The sequence below is a fragment of the Phytophthora parasitica genome (assembly GCF_000247585.1).
Source record: "Phytophthora parasitica INRA-310 unplaced genomic scaffold supercont2.10, whole genome shotgun sequence".
NCBI classification, from domain to species: Eukaryota; Oomycota; class Peronosporomycetes; order Peronosporales; family Peronosporaceae; genus Phytophthora; species Phytophthora nicotianae.
In genome coordinates, this window is record NW_008648996.1 from 128 (window position 1) to 24,298 (window position 24,171).

General features: G+C 48.1%; 12 protein-coding genes across 13 annotated transcripts; 8 read left to right on the forward strand and 4 right to left on the reverse strand.

Moving 5' to 3' along the window:
* Window positions 1–276: 276 nt before the first annotated feature.
* PPTG_21917 (hypothetical protein) lies at window positions 277–528 on the reverse strand (the record flags this gene model as incomplete). The annotated part of the gene is made up of 1 exon (XM_008901085.1): window positions 277–528. One exon carries the CDS (start codon window positions 526–528, stop codon window positions 277–279), a length of 252 nt encoding a protein of 83 aa, XP_008899333.1.
* Window positions 529–3,075: 2,547 nt separating this feature from the next.
* PPTG_21918 (hypothetical protein) lies at window positions 3,076–4,170 on the forward strand (the record flags this gene model as incomplete). Its single annotated transcript, XM_008901086.1, has 2 exons — window positions 3,076–3,125; window positions 3,817–4,170. The coding sequence occupies 2 exons, from the start codon at window positions 3,076–3,078 to the stop codon at window positions 3,908–3,910; spliced, it is 144 nt and encodes a 47-aa protein (XP_008899334.1). The 3' UTR covers window positions 3,911–4,170.
* Window positions 4,171–4,210: 40 nt separating this feature from the next.
* Window positions 4,211–5,277, reverse strand: PPTG_21919 (hypothetical protein; the record flags this gene model as incomplete). Its single annotated transcript, XM_008901087.1, has 3 exons — window positions 4,211–4,372; window positions 4,720–4,792; window positions 5,168–5,277. The coding sequence occupies 3 exons, from the start codon at window positions 5,275–5,277 to the stop codon at window positions 4,211–4,213; spliced, it is 345 nt and encodes a 114-aa protein (XP_008899335.1).
* Window positions 5,278–5,746: 469 nt separating this feature from the next.
* On the forward strand, window positions 5,747–7,234 carry PPTG_06575 (hypothetical protein; the record flags this gene model as incomplete). Its single annotated transcript, XM_008900619.1, has 2 exons — window positions 5,747–6,952; window positions 7,025–7,234. The coding sequence occupies 2 exons, from the start codon at window positions 5,747–5,749 to the stop codon at window positions 7,232–7,234; spliced, it is 1,416 nt and encodes a 471-aa protein (XP_008898867.1).
* A 749-nt stretch (window positions 7,235–7,983) lies between these two features.
* PPTG_06576 (hypothetical protein) lies at window positions 7,984–10,329 on the forward strand. The gene has a single exon (XM_008900620.1). The coding sequence runs from the start codon at window positions 8,104–8,106 to the stop codon at window positions 10,234–10,236; it is 2,133 nt and encodes a 710-aa protein (XP_008898868.1). The 5' UTR covers window positions 7,984–8,103; the 3' UTR covers window positions 10,237–10,329.
* A 359-nt stretch (window positions 10,330–10,688) lies between these two features.
* Window positions 10,689–12,269, forward strand: PPTG_06577 (hypothetical protein; the record flags this gene model as incomplete). The annotated part of the gene is made up of 1 exon (XM_008900621.1): window positions 10,689–12,269. The coding sequence occupies one exon, from the start codon at window positions 10,689–10,691 to the stop codon at window positions 12,267–12,269; it is 1,581 nt and encodes a 526-aa protein (XP_008898869.1).
* Window positions 12,270–12,598: 329 nt separating this feature from the next.
* Window positions 12,599–14,188, forward strand: PPTG_06578 (hypothetical protein; the record flags this gene model as incomplete). Its single annotated transcript, XM_008900622.1, has 1 exon — window positions 12,599–14,188. The coding sequence occupies one exon, from the start codon at window positions 12,599–12,601 to the stop codon at window positions 14,186–14,188; it is 1,590 nt and encodes a 529-aa protein (XP_008898870.1).
* A 576-nt stretch (window positions 14,189–14,764) lies between these two features.
* PPTG_06579 (hypothetical protein) lies at window positions 14,765–16,413 on the forward strand. The gene has a single exon (XM_008900623.1). The coding sequence runs from the start codon at window positions 14,793–14,795 to the stop codon at window positions 16,380–16,382; it is 1,590 nt and encodes a 529-aa protein (XP_008898871.1). The 5' UTR covers window positions 14,765–14,792; the 3' UTR covers window positions 16,383–16,413.
* A 930-nt stretch (window positions 16,414–17,343) lies between these two features.
* Window positions 17,344–18,969, forward strand: PPTG_06580 (hypothetical protein; the record flags this gene model as incomplete). The annotated part of the gene is made up of 1 exon (XM_008900624.1): window positions 17,344–18,969. The coding sequence occupies one exon, from the start codon at window positions 17,344–17,346 to the stop codon at window positions 18,967–18,969; it is 1,626 nt and encodes a 541-aa protein (XP_008898872.1).
* A 492-nt stretch (window positions 18,970–19,461) lies between these two features.
* On the forward strand, window positions 19,462–20,904 carry PPTG_06581 (hypothetical protein; the record flags this gene model as incomplete). Its single annotated transcript, XM_008900625.1, has 1 exon — window positions 19,462–20,904. One exon carries the CDS (start codon window positions 19,462–19,464, stop codon window positions 20,902–20,904), a length of 1,443 nt encoding a protein of 480 aa, XP_008898873.1.
* On the reverse strand, window positions 20,837–22,463 carry PPTG_06582 (hypothetical protein). The gene is made up of 2 exons (XM_008900626.1): window positions 21,660–22,463; window positions 20,837–21,591 (listed from the first exon to the last, which is right to left on the reverse strand). The coding sequence occupies exons 1-2, from the start codon at window positions 22,336–22,338 to the stop codon at window positions 21,167–21,169; spliced, it is 1,104 nt and encodes a 367-aa protein (XP_008898874.1). The 5' UTR covers window positions 22,339–22,463; the 3' UTR covers window positions 20,837–21,166.
* Window positions 22,464–22,576: 113 nt separating this feature from the next.
* Window positions 22,577–24,161, reverse strand: PPTG_06583. Of its 2 annotated transcripts, XM_008900628.1 has the most exons (3): window positions 24,035–24,161; window positions 23,200–23,958; window positions 22,579–23,135 (listed from the first exon to the last, which is right to left on the reverse strand). In XM_008900628.1, exons 1-3 carry the CDS (start codon window positions 24,122–24,124, stop codon window positions 22,641–22,643), a joined length of 1,344 nt encoding a protein of 447 aa, XP_008898876.1. In that variant the 5' UTR covers window positions 24,125–24,161; the 3' UTR covers window positions 22,579–22,640. The 2 variants fall into 2 exon arrangements, with proteins under 2 accessions (XP_008898875.1, XP_008898876.1); XM_008900627.1 differs by having other exon boundaries at window positions 22,577–23,135; window positions 23,200–24,161.
* Between the last annotated feature and the right edge of the window lie 10 nt (window positions 24,162–24,171).

The following is a 24,171-nucleotide window of genomic DNA, read 5'->3' on the forward strand; positions in this document are numbered from 1 at the left end:
TTACCCGTCTGGAGTTGAGACTCCTAGTACACCGACGTCAACCATCTCGAATGCCACCAGTCGCGTTTGAATCACGAAGGTCGGGTAGCATTGCCAGCTGTGCGACATCAACTCGCTTCCTTCGTGAATGTACACCGTTCCAAGTCGAGTTCTTCGACACTTACACTCACACACTGTTCATATTTCAATTGGAGTGGACGAACTGGAGCACTTGGTATCATGTGAGCTGGTGCGTCCGAAATATCTTCTTCAACGTTCCTGGTCTCAGGCATTTCCCTACACATACACTGTAATCGAATCGAGAAATTCGTCACCGTCGGAATCCGGATCTTCAACAGTGCACACTTCGAACTCTGACTTATCTTTATCTGAAGTCACATCAGAGACGTCTCGTAGAGCATTTTTACCAATCGCATCTTCGTTTGAAACTTCAGCAACCTTGGGATCTTCAGTTGAAGTAGGCGCCTGACGTGAATCCTTGTCAGGCAACTCATTCTGTGTAGATATTTGTGTTGAAAGCAATGGCATTGCGGTTTGAAGACGCATTTCAATAGGGGCTTTAGCGCTGCTAACGGCTACTAGGGCTCGCTTATGAAATTCCTGAAATGCTTTGCCTAAAAGTGAATGCTGACAGATCTTACCAGGAAGATCGTCAAACAAAGCGGCGCAGTCTTGAAGAAAAACAGAGCGAAGGGTCGAGGAAGCCACGTGCTGCCAAAATTATCCTCCCAATCTCCACCTACACTTTTTTTTTTATAATACTCGACTCCAGGAAACACAAGGCGCTGGAGCTCTGAAGGAGGATCGTCGGATGCACGATCTAGGAAGTAAAATCGAGCCTTTGGTGGATGACCTGAAAGCGCATGCACCGCTTCTTTAGCTGTGTGTACGTATCCATGCCTCATCCACCGTGTCGTCTAGTCTGAGAAAGTCAACGGCCACAAACTCTTGCTGCCTTACGTCCTACTGTCGATTGATATGCTTTTTTTTTATTATTTAATGAAAGACCAAGACGGTCGAACACACCTTCGTAGCTCTTCTTGTGATTCTCATACGTGATAGATTTGTTCGTGGACGTCGCTGTAGCAGCTTAATGTCACACCAGTCCGTTGATTTCTTAAACGACGAAAATGACTCATGGTGTGGTCGAAATAGCTGAAAAAGGTATAATGCAGTAACTCCAACCGGACAAATGTGCACACCCTTGTTTCGCATATATCCAACATGCTGTATCTTGCCAAACGTATTAGTTTTGCCTTAGAGGAGTAAAAGAACAAGGGCGCTGCATGGCTGATAGCCCTCGCCATCCAACTTCTGAGTGAACATATTTGCAAACTTTAAATCACGAGCATTCTCGCCACATAATAATCCAACGTGGGAAGGTAGAAACGCTGTACATCCTCGCAGATCATTTAGCGTTAGGAATGCGTCGCAAATTTTCTGAAATTATCGAGTAGAAGAGTAGCCATTTAGCAGCGAGCAGATGCCTCAATTTTCGTAATTCTGTCTTTTGTATGTGTTGTCATGGCTTGAACGTTCTTTATAAGGTGTTTCACCGCAGTTGTTCGCAAGTGCGGATTGAAATTGTACAAAGTGTAACCTGCTGGTTATATAGATCGACAAATTTGTTTGCATATCCACATAAAGTGGGGCCTCCAACAGTTTTTTTTCTCCAGAATTCTTCTTGGACTTTCGCCCTATCATCATAGCCGACGGAAACAAGTGTAGCTATCCGCCCATCACAGCATCATGATATCTGGCCTCAAGTACTGGTCAATAAAATTGGAGAATTCTCCGACGCAAGAGTCGGAGTCGATGCCGCTTCCAGTTATGGGCTGAACCCGCTTCGCGTAGAGCCTGTTCGATGAATGCTTTGAACAGATATGCATCCTTTCAGATATTGAAAGGATGGAGAGCGAAGCGGAGGAGTTGAGAGAACGCTGCGAGTACCACAGAGAGCGAAGACACTCTCAGGGCGACGGTAAGAAGCAGCGCTTTTGAGGAGAAGAGCTGGGACTCACTGAAGTCGAGTCCCTTCTACGATGTTCTGCTGGAGCACAAGGATGTGCTCCCGGATGAGATTTCTGCGGAACTTCCATAAGATAAGGGCATACAGCACGAAATTGGCCTCGTGCCGGGTACGAAGTACTGTGTGATGCGGCAGGGGCTACCGCGGGATCAACTAAAGGCAATCGCCGACTTCTTTGAAAGTCGTCGTAAGACAGAGCAAGTGCGGCAATCAATTGTGTACCAACGTTCTGTGTCACGAAGCCACAGTGCGACGATACCGGCGCAGACGCGGATACCACAAAAGATGTCGTCGATTCGATGACCACAGGCATCATCTACAGTGCTCTTGATCTGCGCGACGTGTTCTATCAGACCTTCATGAGCGAGAGAGATATCCCTCTCACTATGAGTACCCAAGCGGCAAGCTTGGGAGATAGATGCTTCACGCATCTATTGCGCTCGGTGCGTGACTTCGCACCGAGCTACTATGACGACGAGTTCGTTCACAGTCGTGCTGTGAACGAGAAATCAGACGTCGAGGTGCACAGAGAGCACATCCATTAGCTTCTAGAACTTATGCGCACGAAATTCCCTTCTTTATAGCCTTATTATGGGTATCGACCATGTGACGCTTCTACACCTTTGCCCGAATAAAGTGAGACTTCAAGCACACAACATGAAATTGGGCCTAAATTAGGCAAAACCAAAACATTTTAATGTAGGACATACAGATGATATTTGTTCAGGAGCAAGAGAGACTAGTCAATTTGTGCCAGTAATTTTCACAAGTAGCTGCGACTAGCTCTCATTACTTTTTCTCTCACCTCCAACGAAGATGCCGCTCGCCCGTCGACACCATCGCCACGCAGCCTCGCTACTGCAGAGGAGCGCCAACGTGTGCTTACCGCGTACGAATCCGGTGATGACTGGCTTACAGTTGCCAAGTACAATAACATGTCGAGGGCTGCTGCCTACAGGCTGTACAAAACTGGGGATCCCAGCCCGCCCGCACGTGGCGGCACACCTGCAAGTGTTGTCAAGTGTACCGAGCAAATAATATCTACCATGGAAGCGTACCTGGAGGAAGACTGTACACTGACGCTATCGCAGCTGGTGTAATGGGCTCGCTGTGTGCCCACTACTGCGGCTTACACGTTAGCGCACGTGTATGAGGAAGCGTAGCTTGCTTAAACTTAGATTAACTATACTAACGTCTCGTAAGCATAGATTTACTTAAATAAGAAAGCAAAAGCCGATTTACCGTAAAATTGAGAACTGTTATTTGTTTGGGTTTCCTCCTAAAGTGATATTCTAAATGAAAGGTATTTGCCAACGAGTGGTTGGCAGAATCCTGCTAAGCTAATTGGTTGAAAGAGATCGCCTTTCAACCAATAGGAAGTCTAAATGCACACAGACCAGTGGTCTGTCAAATGTAACCATTGGTGTATCTCACACCAATGTGAAACCCATTGTTGTAATCAAGTGGCTACATGTAGCCACTTGCGTGTAACCCCGTTACAGCTGGCACACAAAGTTTTCGAGCGTTTCGGTGTCAAGATCTCGACGTCTACCATGAGTGCCAAGATGACCGCGAAGTTGATAACGTTAATGCAGGTATTTAGGCTGGTAAGAAGTGTTTTTACCGTTTAGTATTTAACATTATGACATTCATTTTATTTTTATAGATTCGAAAGAAGCCATTTACTTGCTGAATCTAATGGAAGATAAAAAAATATTTACATGTAGATAATGCGGCTAGTTAATTTTTTTCTGACCTATTCTTTTTAAATGTGCAAGCTTAGGCAGCTTTAGCGTGTTCAAGTCGAAGGTGAATACGTATCTATCGGACAACCGTCAGCGCATGTTCAACCAAGGCATTTTTCTCACCATGACTGAGTGAGGCAAGAATGGCGTTGCTGGAGGACGCCGAATATGCGTCGATCGGCTGCATGCACCGTCATCTCGTTGTTTCAATGGCGCTGCACTGTCAACGTGCTGTGGCGGATGCACTGAAGATGGAGGACATGCAGTATGGGACATAGGCTCTGGTTCGAAGCTCATTGAGCATGCGCAAGTAGCATTTGCTTCGTAGGTAATCCCACTTGTTGTGGAACAGCCCAAACTACCATAATAAAATCTAGCCCAAAATAATGTTTGCGGTTATAAACGGGTTATATCTCTTTTTGGTTTGTTTGATGTCTCACTTTGCTCGAGCAAAGGTGTAGAAGCTCTCGAAGCACTGGCGCACCGCAACGATGCGGGTGCGATAAGCTTTTGCGGCTTTGTTGAAGTTCTCAATTAAGGCGCTCCAGGTTTGACAAAGTGCCACCTCCTCAGGCATTTTGCTCTTGCGTGAAGTGCTCTTCAACACATACCACCGGAGCTCGTCTGAAAGTTAGATGTAGTAGTCACGCCCTCGATTTTATTTGTCGACGAATTAAAGTGCTGGTTTGCAGCTCCAGTGTCATCAACGATAGCTCTTTACACGAACAAGGTATCTGGTTCGGCGGCGTAGTTGCGCCAAACCTGTCAGCGATCTTGGATGAAGTTTGCGTCCTTGGGGCGCGTACTGCAGGTGCATTACGTGGAGGAAAGGTGTCAACGGTGTTAGCGGCTCCGCCTATTTTTTATAACGCGGACGCTTCGAGCTTGAAGCGTCAGAAACATCTTCACGCGCACGCCGCGATTTAGTGAGTGGATCGGGCGCACGTTTAACCGACCCAGGGCCTGCAGCCAAAGAAGAGGCTTCATCTTCATCCATGGAGACGTCGCTAATGGCAGCCTATAGTCCATGGGTATACTACCGTCAATATTAACACCGTTACCGAGCCTTCTGTCGGCGCAGTGCCAATAGATCCCAGACTGCTAGTGATCGACTTCTCCTGATTGGCCCATAAAGTACATGTACTTCAAAACATGAAAGCATTTTCTGTCGTCCTCTGCAGTCTTTGCAGTGTAAGGAAACTCTTAACCCAAACAAGAAAAATTAAGGACAAAAACTTGAGGATCTTGCCTGGTCTCAGTTTTGGTAGATGCTCATGTGGATGTATATTGAAATGTAGCCCTTTGTTAGCTCTCTACAACCGTGTTAGCAATTCTGTTAAACCTACGCGTTGTTGCAGAAACTACTAGTCCTCAAGGTGTCTGGAATGCGTACCCAGAGGGCGATTTGTCCTTAACTTTAGGACAAAAGTCCTCGAATTCAATGTTACAATCAAGTGAAATTTTAATCCCATACAAAGTGGCGTCACCTGACTCAACTGCCATATCAGACCGAGGCAATCATGCTTGTCGCACTCGATTTTTGTTAATCGGGGTCTCAAGGACAAAATCACGCGGAAATTAACGCTTTTGCATCTTTTTCATCCTCTTTTTAAGGACAAATTTTGTTGAGGTTAAGGTCTCTAAGTAAAGTGCTTCAATATTCCTAGCACCGCTTTGAAAGTTTGCCCTACAAATTCATCTGGTAGCAAGAAAACGACAAGTGATGCCTAATCTCTATTATTTTTGAATGTACGCGATAGTTCGCAAGTTGTCCGTTCTCTCCTTCAATTTAAGGGCCTTAATATGCTCAGGAAAATCCTCTACTTCTTGCTTTGGGTGGGTGGACAACCCCCCAGAATTACTTTTCCAAAAACCCAAAACCCACGTCTGGACTACTACTTATGTACACAACATCAATTTCTCGAAACGACGCAGCAAGATACTTTCTACAGTCATTTCCAGTTTTGCAGTCATGCCTCGCATCACCGTAGAGCTGCTGCGGAAGCGGGCGGAACACAATGAAGGTATGATTTCCACACTTGAGGAGATCTCACTACACCAAGAAGAACTGGAGAAGATCGAAGTGATCGGCACTTTGTGTCGCAAGTTGCGTATCCTGTACCTGCAGAACAACATAATTGAGATGATCGAGGACTTAACGCACATGAAAGAGCTGCGATATCTTAATTTGGCTCTAAACAACATCAGTGAGATCGAAGGTCTACACAGCTGCGAGTTCCTCAACAAACTGGACCTCACCGTCAACTTTGTGGACTTCGACACCTTGGAGAAGAGTATCGACCACCTCAAACCTCTGCAGCACCTTCGAGAGCTCTACATGCTCGGTAACCCATGCCAATCCAACTGGGAGACTGGATTCCGCGAGTACGTGATCGCCTCACTGCCTCAACTTGAGATTCTGGACGGTAAAGAGATTCATCGTAGCGATCGAATTAAAGCCTTACAAGTCTTTCAAGAGAGACAGCAGTATGTTCGTCAAGAAGCCATTGCGGTGCGTGATAAGAAGGCGCAACAACAAGCAGAAGATGAAGCTGTGATTGAAGTGGTGGGCGGCAAAGCGACCGATATTTCGGAGAAGAAGTCGGTCATGTCGTCGACGGAGAAGGTCCCATATACACCACACACCCGTCGTGAAATGTATCTCGAGATGGCGGAGCAGAAGGAAGAGGAAGAAGCTCGCAGACGCGAAAACCAGCCGAGGGAGAGGAACGCAGAAGCTGAACACGAGGAAACGCTGCGCAAGGCTCGAGAGCTGGAAGAACGGGCAGATGGGTCCATTCGGCAATGCAACGAAGGCAAGTGGGAGTTCCGACTCATGGACGAGATCCTCGATATTATTCTGGAGGTGGATCTACCTCGGTTCATGGACACGTCATTGATAGACGTGGACGTTCATCCTTCGTACGTCTCCATAGTGGCAAAGAATAAGGTTCTCCGGCTCAAATTCCCGGAGCTCGTACATTCAGATGCGGGCAAAGCGGAACGATCAAAGACCACCGGAACCCTGCGCTTGACACTACCGAAAGCACATGTTACCCCCACACAACAACTACGCGCAAAGTTAAACCGTGAAGAACAGGAGAAAACGATGAAAGACAAGAAAAAACCGACTTCAACCATGAAAAGCACCTCGAGGCGATCCAAGATTTCTGACGAGGTACAGAAACTGTATCATGTGTATCTCGCCAATTGTACACGAACTTACACTTTGTACTATGAATGTTATTAGCTTCTTGAAGCTGCAAGCAAGGTTTCACCGGATCAACGTCGCGCAGTCAACATTCGCGGGCTAGTGAAGAAAGAGAACAAAGAAGACAATAATGCTCTTCACAAACGCCCGCAAATGACTCCACTAGTGACGAAAACGACTGCGAGCCACAGCATTGGCCCCGAAGTAGAACTCGAGGAGGACGAAGATGCCCCACCGCTAGTTTTCTAATGAACGAAAGTGTATACTTCCGAAATGTCGCCCAAATATTCAACTGTTGCCTACCGCCAATTGAGATTTAGCAGGACCAAGTAAAACAACATGGAGAACGCCAACAACTGAAAGCTGCTTCTTGGGCTGCTGCAATCCGCAGGATTTCTCACTAGATGCAGATCCGCTTGGACTTTCTGAAGGGATTAAGGTGATGGCAAGCCCGACTAACATGATGCTCATGGGTTAACGGTCAAGCAAGAAGATTCACCAAGTGGTAGCGCTGGATATGTGCGTCGTCTATAATTAATTCAGAACTCAAACTTTACGTGGATTTCATCACTTTACCGTTGTTAGTAGACCGACAAGATGTCAAGAATCCGTTTGCCCTTGGGAAGGTTGAGGTAGAGGACGCTAAACCTTCATCATAGTCGCTCTGTAGGCATAAGGTGCTTGAGGTATCGTGTCGAGAGCATTCGATTTCTCCGGACTCCTGGTAATGTGCGCACTGCGGTGGTCAATCGAGATGGGTGCATTTTTCCCTTTTAAATGAATCACCCACCAACTCCAGCATACAATCGAGAAGCACCTTTACGTGAGCTCTTTGAACGATAGTTGTATCCTCCCTACTTTTCAAATAGAAACCACCAGCTCAGATAAACTTCCCCCTCGTCCTGATCCATCGTTCACAGCGAAATGGCTACTTATTTGAATGCTTATTGGCCGCTCTCTGCACTCCCCCCCCCCCTCCTCAAATAGCTTCCAACCGTCCACGTCTATCCCAACTTTACTCACCAGAAACAGCAGCAGTTGGAATTTTGAGTCGGTTCGCGCGCATTCGTCTCATTTTGCGATTCTCCTCGTCTCGACGTGACAATTCTGCAGAAATCATGGCCAAATGGGACCGCTCCAACCGAGATCTTCGACTAGACCTACTGTCTCCCGAGACCCCGTCTGGAGACTATGCACTCGCTTCGGGCATGACGTCGCTGTCAGTGCACCAGCCCTCGGACTTGGGCTGGGTGAGCGAGATGAACTTCATTCGCGCCGACACGCCCAGTCAATTACGCCAGCGCTTTATCCAGATCCAAGTTACAGATCGCCGCTTCAAAGAACCTTCCTGGATGCACCCTAATATTGGTGGGGAGGCGCAGTTCGTACAGGGCCACAAGGACGAGATCGACGCTATTCGCTTGGAACTGGAAGCCGACGAGAAGAAAAACAAACTCGGAGAGTGGACAGCCACGTCTATTAGTGGCAATGCCATTCTCTCCAGTGTTTTATTCTCCGCAGGTCAAACGATCGCGAAAGCTGGAAAATTGGCCCCAGTGACCCAATTATTCGTGGTTACAGTGGTTTACTGTTTACGTTGGGTCTTCGAGGAGGTCATGAGTGCAGTACCGTTGAACGGAGGCTTCTATACCGCTATGCTCAATTCTGCCCCCAAGAAGGTTGCTGCGATCTGTGCAGTGTTCAGTATGCTCTCGTACTTGTCCACTGCTGTGGTGAATGGAGTGTCGGCGATGAATTACGTCAATGAGTCGTTAGTGGAGATCCCCGTAATGGCCTGCACTATTGGCTTGCTCGTAGTGTTCGCATTACTGTGTCTTATGGGTATCGCCGAGAGTGCGTTTGTGGCATTGATCTTTTTCGTTTTCCACACTTTCACACTCAGTCTACTGGGAATTTTCAGCTTGATCTACGTGGTGCAACACCCTTCCATCTTTGTGGACAACATGGGTACTTCTCTTCCTCATGTCACGATGTTTGGTGGAGCTGCAGAGGCCAGTAATGTCGCCTCTGCTTTGTTTCTTGGCTACGGTACAGCGATGCTTGGAGTCACAGGCTTCGAGAGTTCGTCGCAGTACGTGGAAGAACAAGCTGCTGGTATGTTCCCCAAGACTCTGCGCAATATGTGGGCTCTTTCCAGTACGTTTAACGTGGCGTACTCGTTATTAGCTCTGGCTGTTGTTCCGTTGGATACAATTATCTCGAACCAGTCGACGTTGCTCTCATTGATGGGACGACTTAGTGGTGGTCGCTGGCTGGAAGTTCTCGTGGCAATTGACGCATTTGGTGTGCTTGCGGGTGCTGTTTTGACAGCATATGTAGGAATTAACGGGTTATTCCAGCGTCTGGCGATTGACCGTGTCCTACCGAGCTTCTTATTGAAGGTTAACTCATGTCGTGGCACAAACCACTACATTATCCTGGTCTTTTGCGTCGTGTGCTCCAGTCTCGTGTTCATTTTGAACGCCGAAGTGACGGTACTCTCGGGTGTCTTTGCACTTGCATTCCTCTGTGTACTGCTATCGTTCACTATCGCGTGTTTACTATTGAAAATCTGTCGAGAAGAGATCCCACGCAAGAGAACGACGTCGTGGACCAACACGTGCTTCTGTATGGGAATGGTTTCGCTTGGTATCCTCGCAAACGCCTTCTCGGATGTCAAGGCGTTGTCGTATTTCTTCATCTACTTTGCGGTCTTCTTCGTGGTGGTTTTCTTGATGCTGACTCGCGTCAGTCTACTTAAAGGATTTCTCTATATTTCACGCAAAATATTGCTTCACTTCGGAAGCAAACAAGGAGAATTTACGCCTGTACAGCAGTTATCAGCGGGTGGTCAAGCATTCGTGGGCAGTGTGAAGGTTGCTAAGACAATCGAGATGGTCAAGAATACGCCAGTGGTGTTCTTCTGCAAGGTTGCCAACTTGCCAAAGATCAACGAGGCTGTACGGTACGTGATGCAGAACGAGCACACGTATTGCCTCCGGTTAGTCCACGTGTGCGAGCCAGACGCCCCCGTACCACGCGAATTCGAGGACGTCGTGAACCTGTTCGACCACATTTACCCGTCAATTAAGATCGACTTTATCGCCGTGAAAGGAGCTTTCGACCCAGCGATGGTGCAGTGGTTGTCCAAGTCCATGGACGTCCCGACCAACATGATGTTCATGCGCCAACCAGCGAACGAGAACATCCACCGTGTGTCGGCGTTGGGCGTGCGCGTTATCACGGACTAGTTGCCTTCGGAGGTTAAGAATATTTCGATAGTTCCTAAGTTTAAAAATAAACATTTTAGTTTTTGCCGATTCATCATCAGGAAATTATCGGAGACAATAATCTTGAGTCGAGGTCCTGGACGAGTTATCCTCTCCACAACGTCATATAAGGACAGCAACTTGTACAGTGCAAGTTGCATATGCAGGAAGATGGTGCCGTAAGCAACGATGAGGTCCAAGTCTGGGACAACAGTTCGGTTGACGACAACAGCTCTGCTTGCATATTTCTTGCGCTCGCATGTGATAGAAAGTCGGCAATCATGAGATCTGACTGTAGTCCTGGACTACTAGTCCATGGACCATGGTACCAGTCGGTATGCCAAGTGATTTGGCATGCCGTCTCAAATCTATAATACCTCTCATTTCTCCTCTTCAGCCCGTGAGCGCAAGCCGCTTTGCCATCCAGTCACGCCATGTTAGCGACCGTGTTGGCTTTAATGCTTGCATCCGCTACCCAGAGCGACGCATGGAGTCTTGTAGATGGGACGACAGCGAGCTGGCCCTCGTTGAGCTTCCACTTTTCGATCAAGCGCAGCTCCATGACAATCCACGGACACTCCGACTTCTCCGTACTTGCAAGCCCGGTTACGTCTGCCAATGACGATGCCATCGACAGCATTCTGTATGACACATTCGCTACGTTCACGGAGGACTTGACACAGTACAATTACACGGTAGAAGACGGCAGTGCGTACATTTCTCACCGCTCTCTGGACAGCGATACAAACGCCGTGGTGGAATGTGATGACTCGGATGTGGTGCCTTCCATAAACTCTATCGTAAGTGCACTTAGCAATGCCACTCCTGTTTCCAGCATATCGTCAAGTAGTGGTGTTATTGACTGTCCCAGTGGAAATACGTTCAAGGTTTCTGTCAATGGAATCGATCTGGGTTTGTGTTATTCGGGGTCTTCAGGATTCACAATGTATGGTAACGATATGGAAATCACAGCGGGATATCTGAAAAACCACGAAAGGATCATCAAGCCAAAACTTGTGAAAGATCAATGCGAGAAAGTGGCAGCGCCAGTTGCAGTGACTTCAATTGGGAAATCTCTGCTAACTGGAGAGCCAATCCCCCATGACACAAGGCAATTGAAAGCTATGTTGTTTAATATCGACTTCTCGCTTGGGGACGACAAGTGCTCGTGCAAGTCGACGCCACGCCCGTGCATTTTTATTCACGGATTGGGAATCAAGATCGAAGAACCCGAAAATTTGGATGCATTCCCCACAAAATACTGGGGGAACTTGACAGACCATGCACCATGTTGTTCATCAATGAAATATGCAATGCTGAACACGGTAAATAACTCGTGGACGGACGACGAGCAGCAGCAAAAAGTCTGTGATCGGGTGCTTTCGGTGAACGAGGCCAACCAAGACAGCGCGATTAAAGACACCATTATTATCACGCACTCAATGGGCAATCTCATGCTGGCTGGAGCCATAGCTACGGGTAAGTGCAGCATTGCTTCGTCCTCAACATGGGTGGGTTTATCAGGCCCATTGCGTGGAAGTATGGCCTCCAACTATTTCCAAGATTCCTGTAAGAACGAAACCAACTTTATTGTCGAAGATCTGGTAGCAAAGACCGGCTACTGTCCTGCAGATGACGGGATTATTTCTCTCGCGTATGAAGGCGATAGCTACAGCACTCCGGAACTGGACGCAGCATACGTGAAAGCACAGAAGGCGTATCGAAGCAATGTACATGCCTTGATGTGCAGTAACGGGTTCTCCGGGCTGCGATCTGATCGCCAATGGTGGTATTGGACACTAGGTACCGTCGTTTCCCACCACTCTTTCAAGAACGATGGCTTGGTAGAATTCTACAGTTGCGCTGGAGGATTCCCTGCGTCGGATTTCGGGAATTCCTACGAAGACAAATTCTACGTGACTAAACTAAATCACGCAGATACAGCGTTCCGGAACGGTGACGCTCTTTTAAGTAAGGCAAAGATGCCTCTCAAGTGGTTCGAGTGTCTGCTTTAGAAGATAACTAGACCTAATAGCCCTATGAAAAGTCGATTCTTCGACTTGTGCTTGCTGTTATGAGTAAAATGTTGCGTCATGCTATGTGAGTGACTCATGATATTCCTCTTTCCCAACCGTCGGACTTACCACTGGTAATACCAGCGTCACACTGTCACTTTTGACACGCGTAGTAACAAACCGAATCGAACAGCGTGATCTTGAACTTCGTATGCTCTGCCTTCGGGATGGTGTGTCGTTCCCAACAATGCGTTTGAGGCAGGCCAACTCAATCACTGTCCAATTTTCCACCGGAATCACGAACACCAAACGCTCGTGAACTCGACGAGATGTCGACATTGCTGTTGTGGCTGGTGACGGCTTTGGTGGCGTTAGTTCAAGCGACTGCTGCTCCACTCCAGGTTCTCGAGAATGGGACGACGTATTGGCCCTCTCTTCGTTTTCACTTCACAGTCAAGCGTAGCTCCATGAAGGTCCACGGTAAGGCAGAATTTACCGTTCTCGCGAACCCTGTTGTCCTTCACGACGACACCACCAGCGTGCTCTATGATACTGTTGCAACCTTCACGGAAGACTCGACAATCTTCAACTATACTATGGTTAATGGCGTCTCCTACCTTACGCGAAGTTATATTGACGATAGCAACGCCACTTCCGTACAATGCTATGAATCAGGCATCTTACCGTCAATAAACTCCATCATTGCTGGACTGACTGAAGCTTCACCTGTATCCAGTATATCGACGAGTTTTGGCAGTTTTGTCGAATGTTCCAGTAAGGATCAATTCGAGGTTTCAGTCAATGGTGTCCCTTTTGGACTGTGCTACGAGGGCTATTCCGGGTTTACGATGTACGGCGCCGATATGGACATTAACGTGGAATACTTGAGTAGCAGTGACGAGATTCATACTCCAGTTCTTGACGAGAATTCTGTCAAATGTGATGCATTGGCAACGTCATACTCTGTGACTTCATTGGGAAAGTCACTACTGACAGGTCAGCCGATTCCTATTGAAAGTGCGAGAATGTTGAAGGCAGAGTTCGGTTTTTCGTTGGATACCTCTCCATGCTCATGCAAGTCGACACCTCGTCCGTGTATTTTCATTCACGGCCAAGGTATTAAACAGGAGATGGCAGAAAACCAGGACTCGTTCCCGACGAGATACTGGGGGAATATGACGGATCACGCGCCGTGCTGCACGACGATAAAATTCGCTGTGCTCAACACAGTGAACAACTCGTGGACTGACGATATTCAACAGCAGAAGGTGTGCGATCGAGCTCTCGCAGTTAGTGACACGAGTATCAAATCGAGAATTTCCGACACCATCATTATTACGCACTCAATGGGAGCTCTGATGCTCGGCGGCGCAATCGCGTCGGGAAAGTGTAGTCTTACCCCAAGCACTACATGGATCAGTACTGGTGCTCCAATGAGAGGAAGTATGGGCTCGGATTATCTTCAAGGTTCTTGCGAAGGCGAAACCAATCGGGTTATGGAGAAGGTGGCAAATATCACTGGACGATGTCCCGTCAGCACTGCGATCCGTTCTCTCGCGTACGAGGACGGTGACTATGCATCGGTAAAGTTAAACAGAGCGTACAAGGAGGCACAGGAGGTTTATCGGACTCATGTAAAAGCAGCAATGTGCAGCTACAAGCACAGTGGATTGATCTCTAACTACCAGTGGCAATTCTGGCTGCTAGGCAAGGTGGTTCCTCACAAATCTCCTCAAAACGATGGCATGGTGGAGTTCCACAGTTGCGCTGGAGGCTTTCCGGAATCCAAGTTTGGGAACAATTATCGAGACCAATTCTACGTGACGAAACTCAACCATTTCGACGTGGCATTTCAGAGCGGCGATGCACTTTTGGATGAAGCGAAGATGCCAATGAAATGGTTCGAATGTCTTCTGTAGAGAAACTAAAGGCTTACAAAAAGTAGAAACGAAGAAAAAAACTTACATTATCCACTTATACCACCATTGCAGGATATCCTGCAAGTTACAGTTTGTATTTTGCTTTAGGATCAGATGCCACAGGTGCTCTTGCAGTTGAATTTGAGATTCAATACTGTACACCCCACATTGACACAATTGATCATCCATGCCATCATTGGGTGATTCGACTAAACTCCAGAGAAATTAGTGATCCGAGTCACCATTCGATCGACCTTCGGAGCAACCTGTGATTCATGTCATGATTCACCGAAAAGCTTCTCAGTCAGGATCAAGTGGAGTGACTTGTTGTTTTTGTGTATGCACTTCGGGTTGGCGATGAAGACGTGATGTCCTTGCAAAGCCCAAAGATAAAACACATGACTACCAGCGAACCGAATACCAAGACATTTAGAATTCGTATGCCTTCAACTCGACATCATCGCTTTGCTCGATTGGACGGGCTACAGCGTCAAACTTGACAGCGTTGGGCTTGACACCCTTCACTTGCATTGCAAGTTGCAACGGTGAACGTGATCGTTCAGTGATCGTTTTGCTCTCTGAACCAAACACTGAAGACTCCAATATGTCAACACTTCATCGAAGTGCCATAGTCGCCGTTGTATTCACTGCCTGCTTGGCCTTCGCAGCCGCGCAGAACAGCGTCGTTCAAGACGACACAACTGCCAATTGGCCGTCCCTGAACTTCCAGTTCTTGATCAAACGCGCTGCAACGGAAGTCCACGGTCAATCCGAGTTTTCGGTTCTCGCCAATCCCATCGTATCAAGCGACAATAGCAGCGTGTTCTACAACTCGTTCACGTCGTTCGAAGAAGATGGAATGCTCTACAACTACTCTCTTGTGGATGGAGTGGCCTACGTCTCTCACAGTTTCATGGACGACAGCGAGAACCCACAGGTGCAATGTATGGACACGAATATCCTCCCGCCTGTCAACGCAATCGTAGCTGCGTTGAGTGACGCGGAGGCTGTTTCAACCATTCTGACAAGTAAAGGCAAGGCTATCTCGTGTTTAAGTGGAAATTCCTTCAAGACATCGGTGCATGGCATCGAATTTGGCCTCTGCTTCTCAGGTTCTTCAGGTTTCACGATGTATGGTAGCGATATGGATATCAAAGTGGAGTACGTGGAGAATCACACGCCCATCTTGGCACCAAATGTTGATAAAAGCGCTGAAATCCACTGCGAAAAGGTGGCGTCGCCCACTACAGTGACTTCTCTCGGGAAGTCCTTCCTGACCGGGGAACAGATTTCCGCCGATACGAGAAATTTGAAGGCAGCTTTTGACTTATTCTCGATGGACGATACCTGTTCATGCAAGTCGGAGCCGCGTCCGTGCGTTTTCATCCATGGTTTGGGTGTTCTAGTTGAGGAGGAGGAGAATCTCGATACGTACGATTATTGGGGTAATATGACCGGCCACACACCGTGCTGTTCGACGACGAAATACACCGTGCTTAACACGGTAAATAACTCCTGGACGGACCATATTCAGCAACAAAAAGTGTGCGATCACATCCTTGCAGTGAGTGAGACAAGCAAGGGAACAAAAGTGTCCGACACAATTATCGTTTCGCACTCCATGGGTGGACTCATGGTCGCTGGAGCGATCGCAAACGGACTGTGCAGTCTTGATAAAAGCACGACGTGGGTCAGCACAGGATCGCCTATTACTGGGAGCATGGCGTCGGACTATTTCCAGGAATCCTGCAAGGACCAGACCAATGTGTTCATGGAGAGATTCGTGGAAACCACTGGCTTTTGTCCTGCAGACGACGGGATCAAGTCTCTGGCATATATACACGAAGGCTACAGTAATCCTGTATTGGACGTGGCCTACGAGGCTGCACAGAAGGCATATCGAGAGAATGTGTACGCTCTGATGTGCAGTAACAGTTATTCCGGAATCCTTTCGTCGTATCAGGTTGGTTTCTGGGTACTGGGGAGCGTGGTCTCGCACAAGTCACGCAAAAACGACGGGATGGTAGAATTCCACAGCTGCGCCGGTGGGTTTCCAGCATCCAAGTTTGGAAATGATTATCGTGATCGTTTCTACGCGTCAAAGCTCAACCACTATGATGTAGCTTTCAAGGGGGGTGACGCCCTTTTGGACAAAACAAAGATGCCAGTGAAGTGGTTTGAGTGCCTGCTGTAGGATAGCATGTAAAGGCGTAATAGATTAGAGCTGAAACGTGCTATTAGAGAACTTTGAAGCGCAATTCACAGACTAGTTAGAGGAAAGGGAACTAGACTTGCAAGTTTAGAGCAGCAGAACTTACTCTTAGATAGTAACTGTACCAGTATAGCTAATATGAACTCCAAATGAAGAATTTTGCCTACAATAAGGGTACAGAGCTACATCCTTGCATTGTTGCATTCCAAGCTATCAACAACCGCTGGAATACCTATACACCCAACCCGTTCGAGGAATTCAGCCGAACAATGAAGCTGTAGTAGCACGTTTATCGTCACCGACGAGGGATGCTTGTGTTCGGTGACTGTGAATGGACCTCTTTGCTCGCAGCACTTGCTCTGTTGAACAAGTGCTGGTGGTGCATTTATCTGGTTTACTTGCGTTACCGTAAGATAAGCTCGAACAGCGTTTCAAATGGCCCATCTGAAACGCTGCTGTTCGCCAACTGAGACGGCGAAATCCTGCTAGGTTACCACACGACCTCATTGTCTTCACCTTAATAAAAGGTACACGTCGATGGGAGGCTCCCATTTGGAGCACAACAGTGCCTCGCAACAAAGCCGAAGAAAGTGGTGGATGGAGCAATTACCATGTTTAGTAATTTCAGTCGAGAAAAACTACTTTGTACTGCCACCAGAGCTCTATCTCTCTGTAGACAAACTACTGGCATTCAAAATCGTTTAACCGGCTAGACATCACGCGAAAAGCTTAATTCTCTACTTTTACTTTTCTACTGGATTATGATAATTTCTTCGGTGCAATGCAAGCAGCTTTCACGCAAACAACCGTTCCACAATGTTGTCCCCTCGATGCTTGAAGGATAGGCTCTGGCTCTGACGAGACCTGTCTTATGCATCGTGAGCTGTATGCACAGGTGCTACTCAGTTGTAATTTTGATCAGCTATTGCCAAGCTTCAGAAAAATGGTAATAGCGTTTCTGAGTTCAATATTGACGCTCACTACACTCTATTCACTCTCGGTACAAGTGGAGCCTTCACTAGCGCTTGATCATCAGCAGCTCGGTGGGCTCCAAGCCCAGACAGCTAATACAGAATGGCCGTCGCTTCGCTTCTACTTCACGATCAAGCGCAGCTCCATGAAACTCCACGGCCAATCCAGCTTCTCTGTGTTCGCAAGACCCGTTCTCTCCGACAGCAATGGGACTACCAACGTTCTCTACGATACATTTACTTCGTTCGCACAGGGCTCAACGAGTTACAACTACATCACCATCGATGGCGTGGCATACGTATCGCGGAGTTCTCCTGAGACTGGCACTCCATTGGTTCAGTGTGTCAATTCCGTTGCCGTACCTTCGATCAACTCGTTTGTTGCGGCGTTGAGTGAAGCTACATCGGTGTCAAGTATATCTGCAAGCAACGGTAGTGCTATTGAATGCTCAAGTGGCAGTAACTTCAAGGTCACAGTGAATGGCGTTGATTTTGGAGTGTGTGCGTCGGGTTCGTCAGGCTTTACGATATATGGCAGCGATATTGACATTACAGTGGAATATTTATCAAGCCACGTGGAGATTTTACCACCGATAGGAATTGTTGGGACGACAGGCGATTGTAAAGTGATGTCAGTACCAACATCAGTATCGACAATTGGGAGGTCTTTGCTCACGGGCGAACCGGTTTCTCTTGATTCTAAAAGGATGCTGCAGGCTGCAATTGACTTTTCGCTGGATGACGAGAAATGCTCGTGCAAGTCAAAGCCACGACCATGTATTTTCATTCATGGTTTAGGAATTCGCAAAGAGGAACCGCAAAACGCCGACGAACGACCGAAGTACTGGGGCGATTTGACAGACCACGCCCCATGTTGTTCATCGATGAAGTACGCAGTCCTCGATACTATAAAATACGCCTGGACCGATAAAACTCAACAGCAAAAAGTGTGTGATCGGATGCTCGCAGTGAGCGAAACTAGTCGTGGAACTACAGTTTCTGACACGATTATCATCTCGCACTCCATGGGTGGACTCATGGTGGCTGGTGCTATTGCGACGGGAGCATGCAGTCTCGCGTCTAGCTCTACGTGGATCAGCACAGCGTCTCCCATGACTGGGAGTATGTCGTCCGATTACTTCCAGGATTCCTGTAAGGATGACACAATTCTTTTCATGGAAATCTTCGTGGACCTCACTGGCCTTTGTCCTGCCGGTGACGGGATTCAATCGTTAGCCTACCAGAACGAAACTTACAGCTCGAAGAAGCTGGACGCGGCGTATGTGGCTGCTCAAACGGCGTACCGCCGCAATGTGTATGCTCTCATGTGCAGCAACCAATACGCCGGGATTTATTCCATTGAGCATTTGCAGTATCGGACGCTGGGCAATGTCGTTCCGCACAAATCCGACAAGAACGATGGAATGGTGGAGTTCCAGAGTTGCGCGGCAGGGATTCCTGAGTCCAAATTTGGCAATTCCTATCGTGACAGATTCTACGCGACGAACCTCAATCATGCCGATGCAGCGTTCCGACATGGCGACTCGCTCTTAGATACGACAAAGATGCCTGTAAAATGGTTCGAGTGTCTACTGTAGGTCGAGAATCGATGCGGTATTATTGTGGAATGTCCTCTCTAATCTACTAAAGTCTTTGGTGCAGTCTTCAGACCCCTTGTCGTCGTGGATGACCAGTTTATCTATCACTTTGGAAGTTCGCTCACTGCGGAACGAAGTGTCGCCGAGTCAAAGCCGGAAGATAAGCAAAACGATCGATACATCGTCGAACCGAACTCCACACATTTGTTGAAAGTATACCCCAAACATCCGGAATTCAAGCTGTCAGAATGCTGCATTGCTCCGTTGGGTGGTCTTCGACGTTTACCGTGACTGTCATGGCCAGCTTCACTGTTCGATTTTCTTGCCAAAGTATCTCGTTCGTCAGCTCGGATGATTTTACGATTTTTAGGAGTATTCACCGCCTTACTTTCATCGGCAACGCAAGCGTCTACGACGCACCAGGATCTTCACAATGGCACGGTGACAGAGTGGCCTGCACTGCGTTTTCAATTCACAGTCAAGCGGAGTTCTATGAAGATTCACGAACAGTCTGAGTTCACGATATTTGCTAACCCCATCGTCTCTAGTGATGAATCCAGCGTGCTATATGATACCTTCGCTACATTCACGGAGAACGCGGCAACGTATAATTACACCTTATTAGATGGCGCCTCTTACGTCTCTCATCAGCTCTTGGACGACAAATCTTCGAACCCGGTGGTGGAATGTGCGAGCTCAGATATCATACCGCCGATAAACTCCATCGTATCAGCGCTAAATGACGCTATCGCGGTCTCAAGTATTTCAACAAGCAACGGAAAGTCTATCGAATGTGTGAGTGGAAATTCATTCAAAGTTACGTGGAATGGAGTTGACTTCGGGTTGTGCTTTTCGGGTTCGTCGGGCTTTACGGTGTATGGCAGTGACGTGGACGTCGTGGTGAAGTATGAGAAGGAAAAAATAATTATTAACGCTCCGCAAATGCAAGGAAAATGTGCGAGAACGATCTCTTCGAGCTCAGTGACGTCAATTGGAAAGTCTCTACTCACAGGCGAGTCATTGACCTCATGGGACGCAAGAAAACTGGAACCTGCGTTTGGTTTCGAATTTACGCTGAGTGAAACAATATGCGGATGTAAATCCACGCCTCGCCCATGTGTGTTTGTTCATGGCTTAGGGGCATTTAAAGAGGAAAAGCACAACCTTGATGTGGACCCTTATTGGGGAAATTTAACGAACCATGCGCCATGCTGCTCGTCAATGAAGTACGTGAGGCTCGAAACGATGAACACTTCATGGACTGACACCAGTCAACAGCGAAAAGTATGCAACCACTTGCTTGCAGTGAACGAAAACAACCAGAACTCTACTATCTCGGACACGATTATCGTAACGCACTCAATGGGAGGACTTTTAGTCGCAGCAGCGCTGGCAAGTAAGAAATGCCATGTTGATTCCAGCACTAGTTGGGTAGCAATTGAGTCTCCGATGAGAGGAAGTATGTCCTCCGATTATTTCCAGGATTCCTGCAAGGACAACACCAACATTGTCATGGAATCGCTTATCGAATACACTGGCTTATGCCCGGGAGGCGACGGCATTCGGTCACTAGCGTATCAAGGCGAGAAATACAGCTCCAAGAAGTTGGACGCCGTGTATAAGGCTGCGCAGAAAGTGTATCGGACTCACGTCACTGCCGCAATGTGCAGCGATGGAAACACTGGACTGCGATCGAACAGACAAGCAGTCTACTGGGTTCTTGGTCGCACAATGAAGCACAAGTCTTCCAAGAATGACGGCATTGTCGAGTTCCATAGCTGTGCGGGCGGATTTCCCGAATCCAAGTTCGGCAACACTTACCACGATCAATTCTACGTGACGAAACTCAACCATGCAGACGCTGCGTTCCGGAACGGCGATGCACTTATAAACACGGAGAAAATGCCACTAAAGTGGTTCGAGTGCCTACTCTAACTTTAATAATAAGAGTGGCAATTACTCACTAGTGCTAAAAAGCACTATAAAGTTTTATACTTTTTACTTTACTGGGATGGGTTCCATGTAGTTTGGCAAATATACAGAAGCACTCGCTTCGTATGCAGGTCGGCATGCATCGCGCTTCGTTCTTTACTGCTTTTTTCAGTATTTTTTGGGACATTTGAGGTGCAGAATAGCATTCCGTCGTCTTTAAAAGCATTCATCAAGTTTTCAACGACTCGAACTGCCCAGACGATCCTCATAGCGCTAGTTTGGCTTTCTTGACGCTGCGGTCATAGTCTGCTAGCGTTATTGAGCGCTTCAAAAGAAGTGATCCTTGTGTGCACGATTCCATGGCAAGATTTTGTGGAGAGTAGAGCGGGATGCTCTTCTCCACGTCACACGGGTCAGAGGGACTCGATGGGCTCTGTTCGCCCTTCACGACTACCACGCAGTCATCGACCCACGTAGTGGTCTGATCCATAAAGGTCTCGACCGTAACGGGACATTCCTCAACCAGGTCGATCTCAACCTGGAAGTCATCGTCCAGCGGCGTGGAGCTCTCACTGGACTCATTCTCCGTCTTCTTGAGGAAGACATTTACCAATTCACCCAGTGCGTTGGGCAGCACACTGGTGTCCACAAAGGGGGCCGTGTAGGCGGACAGCACGTGTCTTGCGGCATCTAAAAACCACACCAACTAGCTCATGAGTCCACTGATTTAACAAAAACTAAATAGACCAGTCAAGCACCTTTCAAGATGTCCACCGGTGTCTCCAGCACCGTCCACCACTGATCCCCAGCGCCTTCCGACACGCCACAGAACAATCCGGCGGCGTACACCGCGGCCTTGGCAGCCAGCGAAGCGTTCACCGCCAGACATGTCCACGTGATGGCGCTATCGTTCAGAAAGCTCCAGGCCGTCTGCTTCAACTGTTGCCGCAGAGCGTCCTCCTGTGTCTCCTTCAAGGCGACAACCTTGTCCACCGCAGCAGCGATATAACAAAAAGAGTGGTCCACGTGCAACTCGAAGCTCAACGCCAGCAGCACATCTCCCTCAAGCTCAAGAATGTTGCTGGCCACGTCAGCTTCTGATGACTCCAGTGACGTCTGCGTCATCAGCGCCTTCGCTAGTCGCCGCACGTCGACGCCCTGCGTCTCATCGTTCTCAGCCTTGGAGGCCAGCAACAGGCACGCGGCCGCCACTCGGCACTCATCGCGTCCTACCAGTGAGCGCCGCATGAAGAAGCGGTGCAGGAACACGCAGGCCGCGCGCTGAGAGGCCAGGGACAAGTGCAGCGCCGCCGCGAGTCGAGCCACAAGGCGACAGGCAGAGGCGCGGCGCTCCAATTCCGACACGAGCGACACACCGTCGAGGCGGGACGGGGAGCGCTGCATCTCGGTGGCGGAGAAGAGCCAGTCGGACGACATGGCGGGGGCCTCGGGGAAGGCGAGCGGGGAGTAGGAAAAGCGGCAGGAAGCTGTAGGGTGCACGGGGTTCTTGTTGGTGCTTCTTGACCTTGGACTGGAAATGGCTAAACTGGCCTCAGGACCGGTGGAAATGCTGTGCTGTGAGTGGTCAAAAAGATAACAGAACCCCTTTCCCTAGTCTATTTCTGTCGACGAATCCCCCGCCAAATTTGAATTTGAACAAAATGTTGAAGTGTCAAAAAGCGCCAACTTCGACAATCATTCATTTAAATTTCTTAACAGGAAATTGACATTAGCTGCTGTCATTTTGGATGGTGGTTTAGCTCAAGCTTCTGCTTCAGAGCGGCAAGCTGCGTTGCCTTTGCCTGAATTCGCTGTAGAACTTCCAGTTTTTGAGCCTCCATGCGCTCTACTTCTGCCAGAATAGTAGCCTCCATCTCGGCCACTTGGTCTTCAACTGACAACTCGATGGTTGGCTTGTTCATCCGCAGACTGCGCGCAGTTCTCATCATCGAGAAAAGATGACGCTGATCGCCTAATTTACTGCCTTGCCGTAAAATTTCTGCTCGCCATGCAGCTTGCAATAATTTAGCCGCGTTTTGGCGAGTTGCCTTCTGCCACCACTCCAATTCAATAAGATATTTCACCTTCTTCTCACTTGGCGAGAGATCGAGGAAATTAAAGAAAAGTGACTGGACGAGCGCCACAATGAGCACGCCACAAAACATGCCACCAACGACCGAAAATGCGCGGCCAAGATACGTCACGGGAAAATAATCACCCAAACCAGTCCCAGACTACACAAACAAGTAAATTCGTAAGTAATATATACGACTTCAAAATAAAACTGTTGTTGCGTACCAGTGTGGTGATTGTAAACCAAACAGATTTCCAGTAGCTGTCGAAAGCAGCCTGGACAGGTCGCTCCAGGACACGTACGATAGCAGCCGTGAGCAGAGTGATCAGCGCTATCAGCGGAAGTAAAATATTTAGTGGATGAAGCTTGAAAATGGCCTTGAAATGGAAGAATGGCTTCATTGCATTCACTCCATTCAGCGATCCTACAAGCGAAATCCACGGCGAGTGCAACGCTGACGAGCTGCGAACAAATCGAGCCAACAAGTACAGTCTCGCCACCATGAACACGCCCAGTGCCTCCACAGGGTACTGATATACCAAATAACACGACTCTCCTTTTTTCACACTTTCAATCCCTCGTTGTAGAGATTCGCAGATCGAATTATCCGTTCGACTCGGATTCCCATGTAATTGAACGATTTCAAACTTTCCGCTAATCCCTGGAGGGATGTGGAAGCTGCAGATAATGAGCTCCAACAGCAATAAAATAGGTCTCCATAGTGAGAGCTTTTCTCTTCTGGACGGGACAGCACTCTGCAGTTGGTTCACGTGGCCGTCGCAACGATATCTCAGCACCAGCAGCACGTCAAGCAGTACCGTGGACGCCAACACGATACTTTTAAGAATTTTCACCACAAGCTCCGAGTTTGACGAGCTTTTGTCGTTACGTTCAACAATTTCGTTCTCCGCGAGCATCAAGGCGATGCCCACTAGCCCCACGATGCAAGACGAGAGTTCATAACGGCGACGACGTCGGAATTGCTGAACAATATTAAGAATATTGACAAAATAATTCAAGATAATGACAAGGTAGTGATCGAAATGAGAGTAGATATACCTTCTGGAGGTTAAGCAGGAAGTGGGCCGGGGATCTCTGCGAGCTGGTGCGGGTTTTGGAGCGCTCGGCGGCATCCGCCTCGAGCTTCATTGTTGTGGATATTGCCGTTCCTAATAAATCAGAGTGCGTTCTGTTAG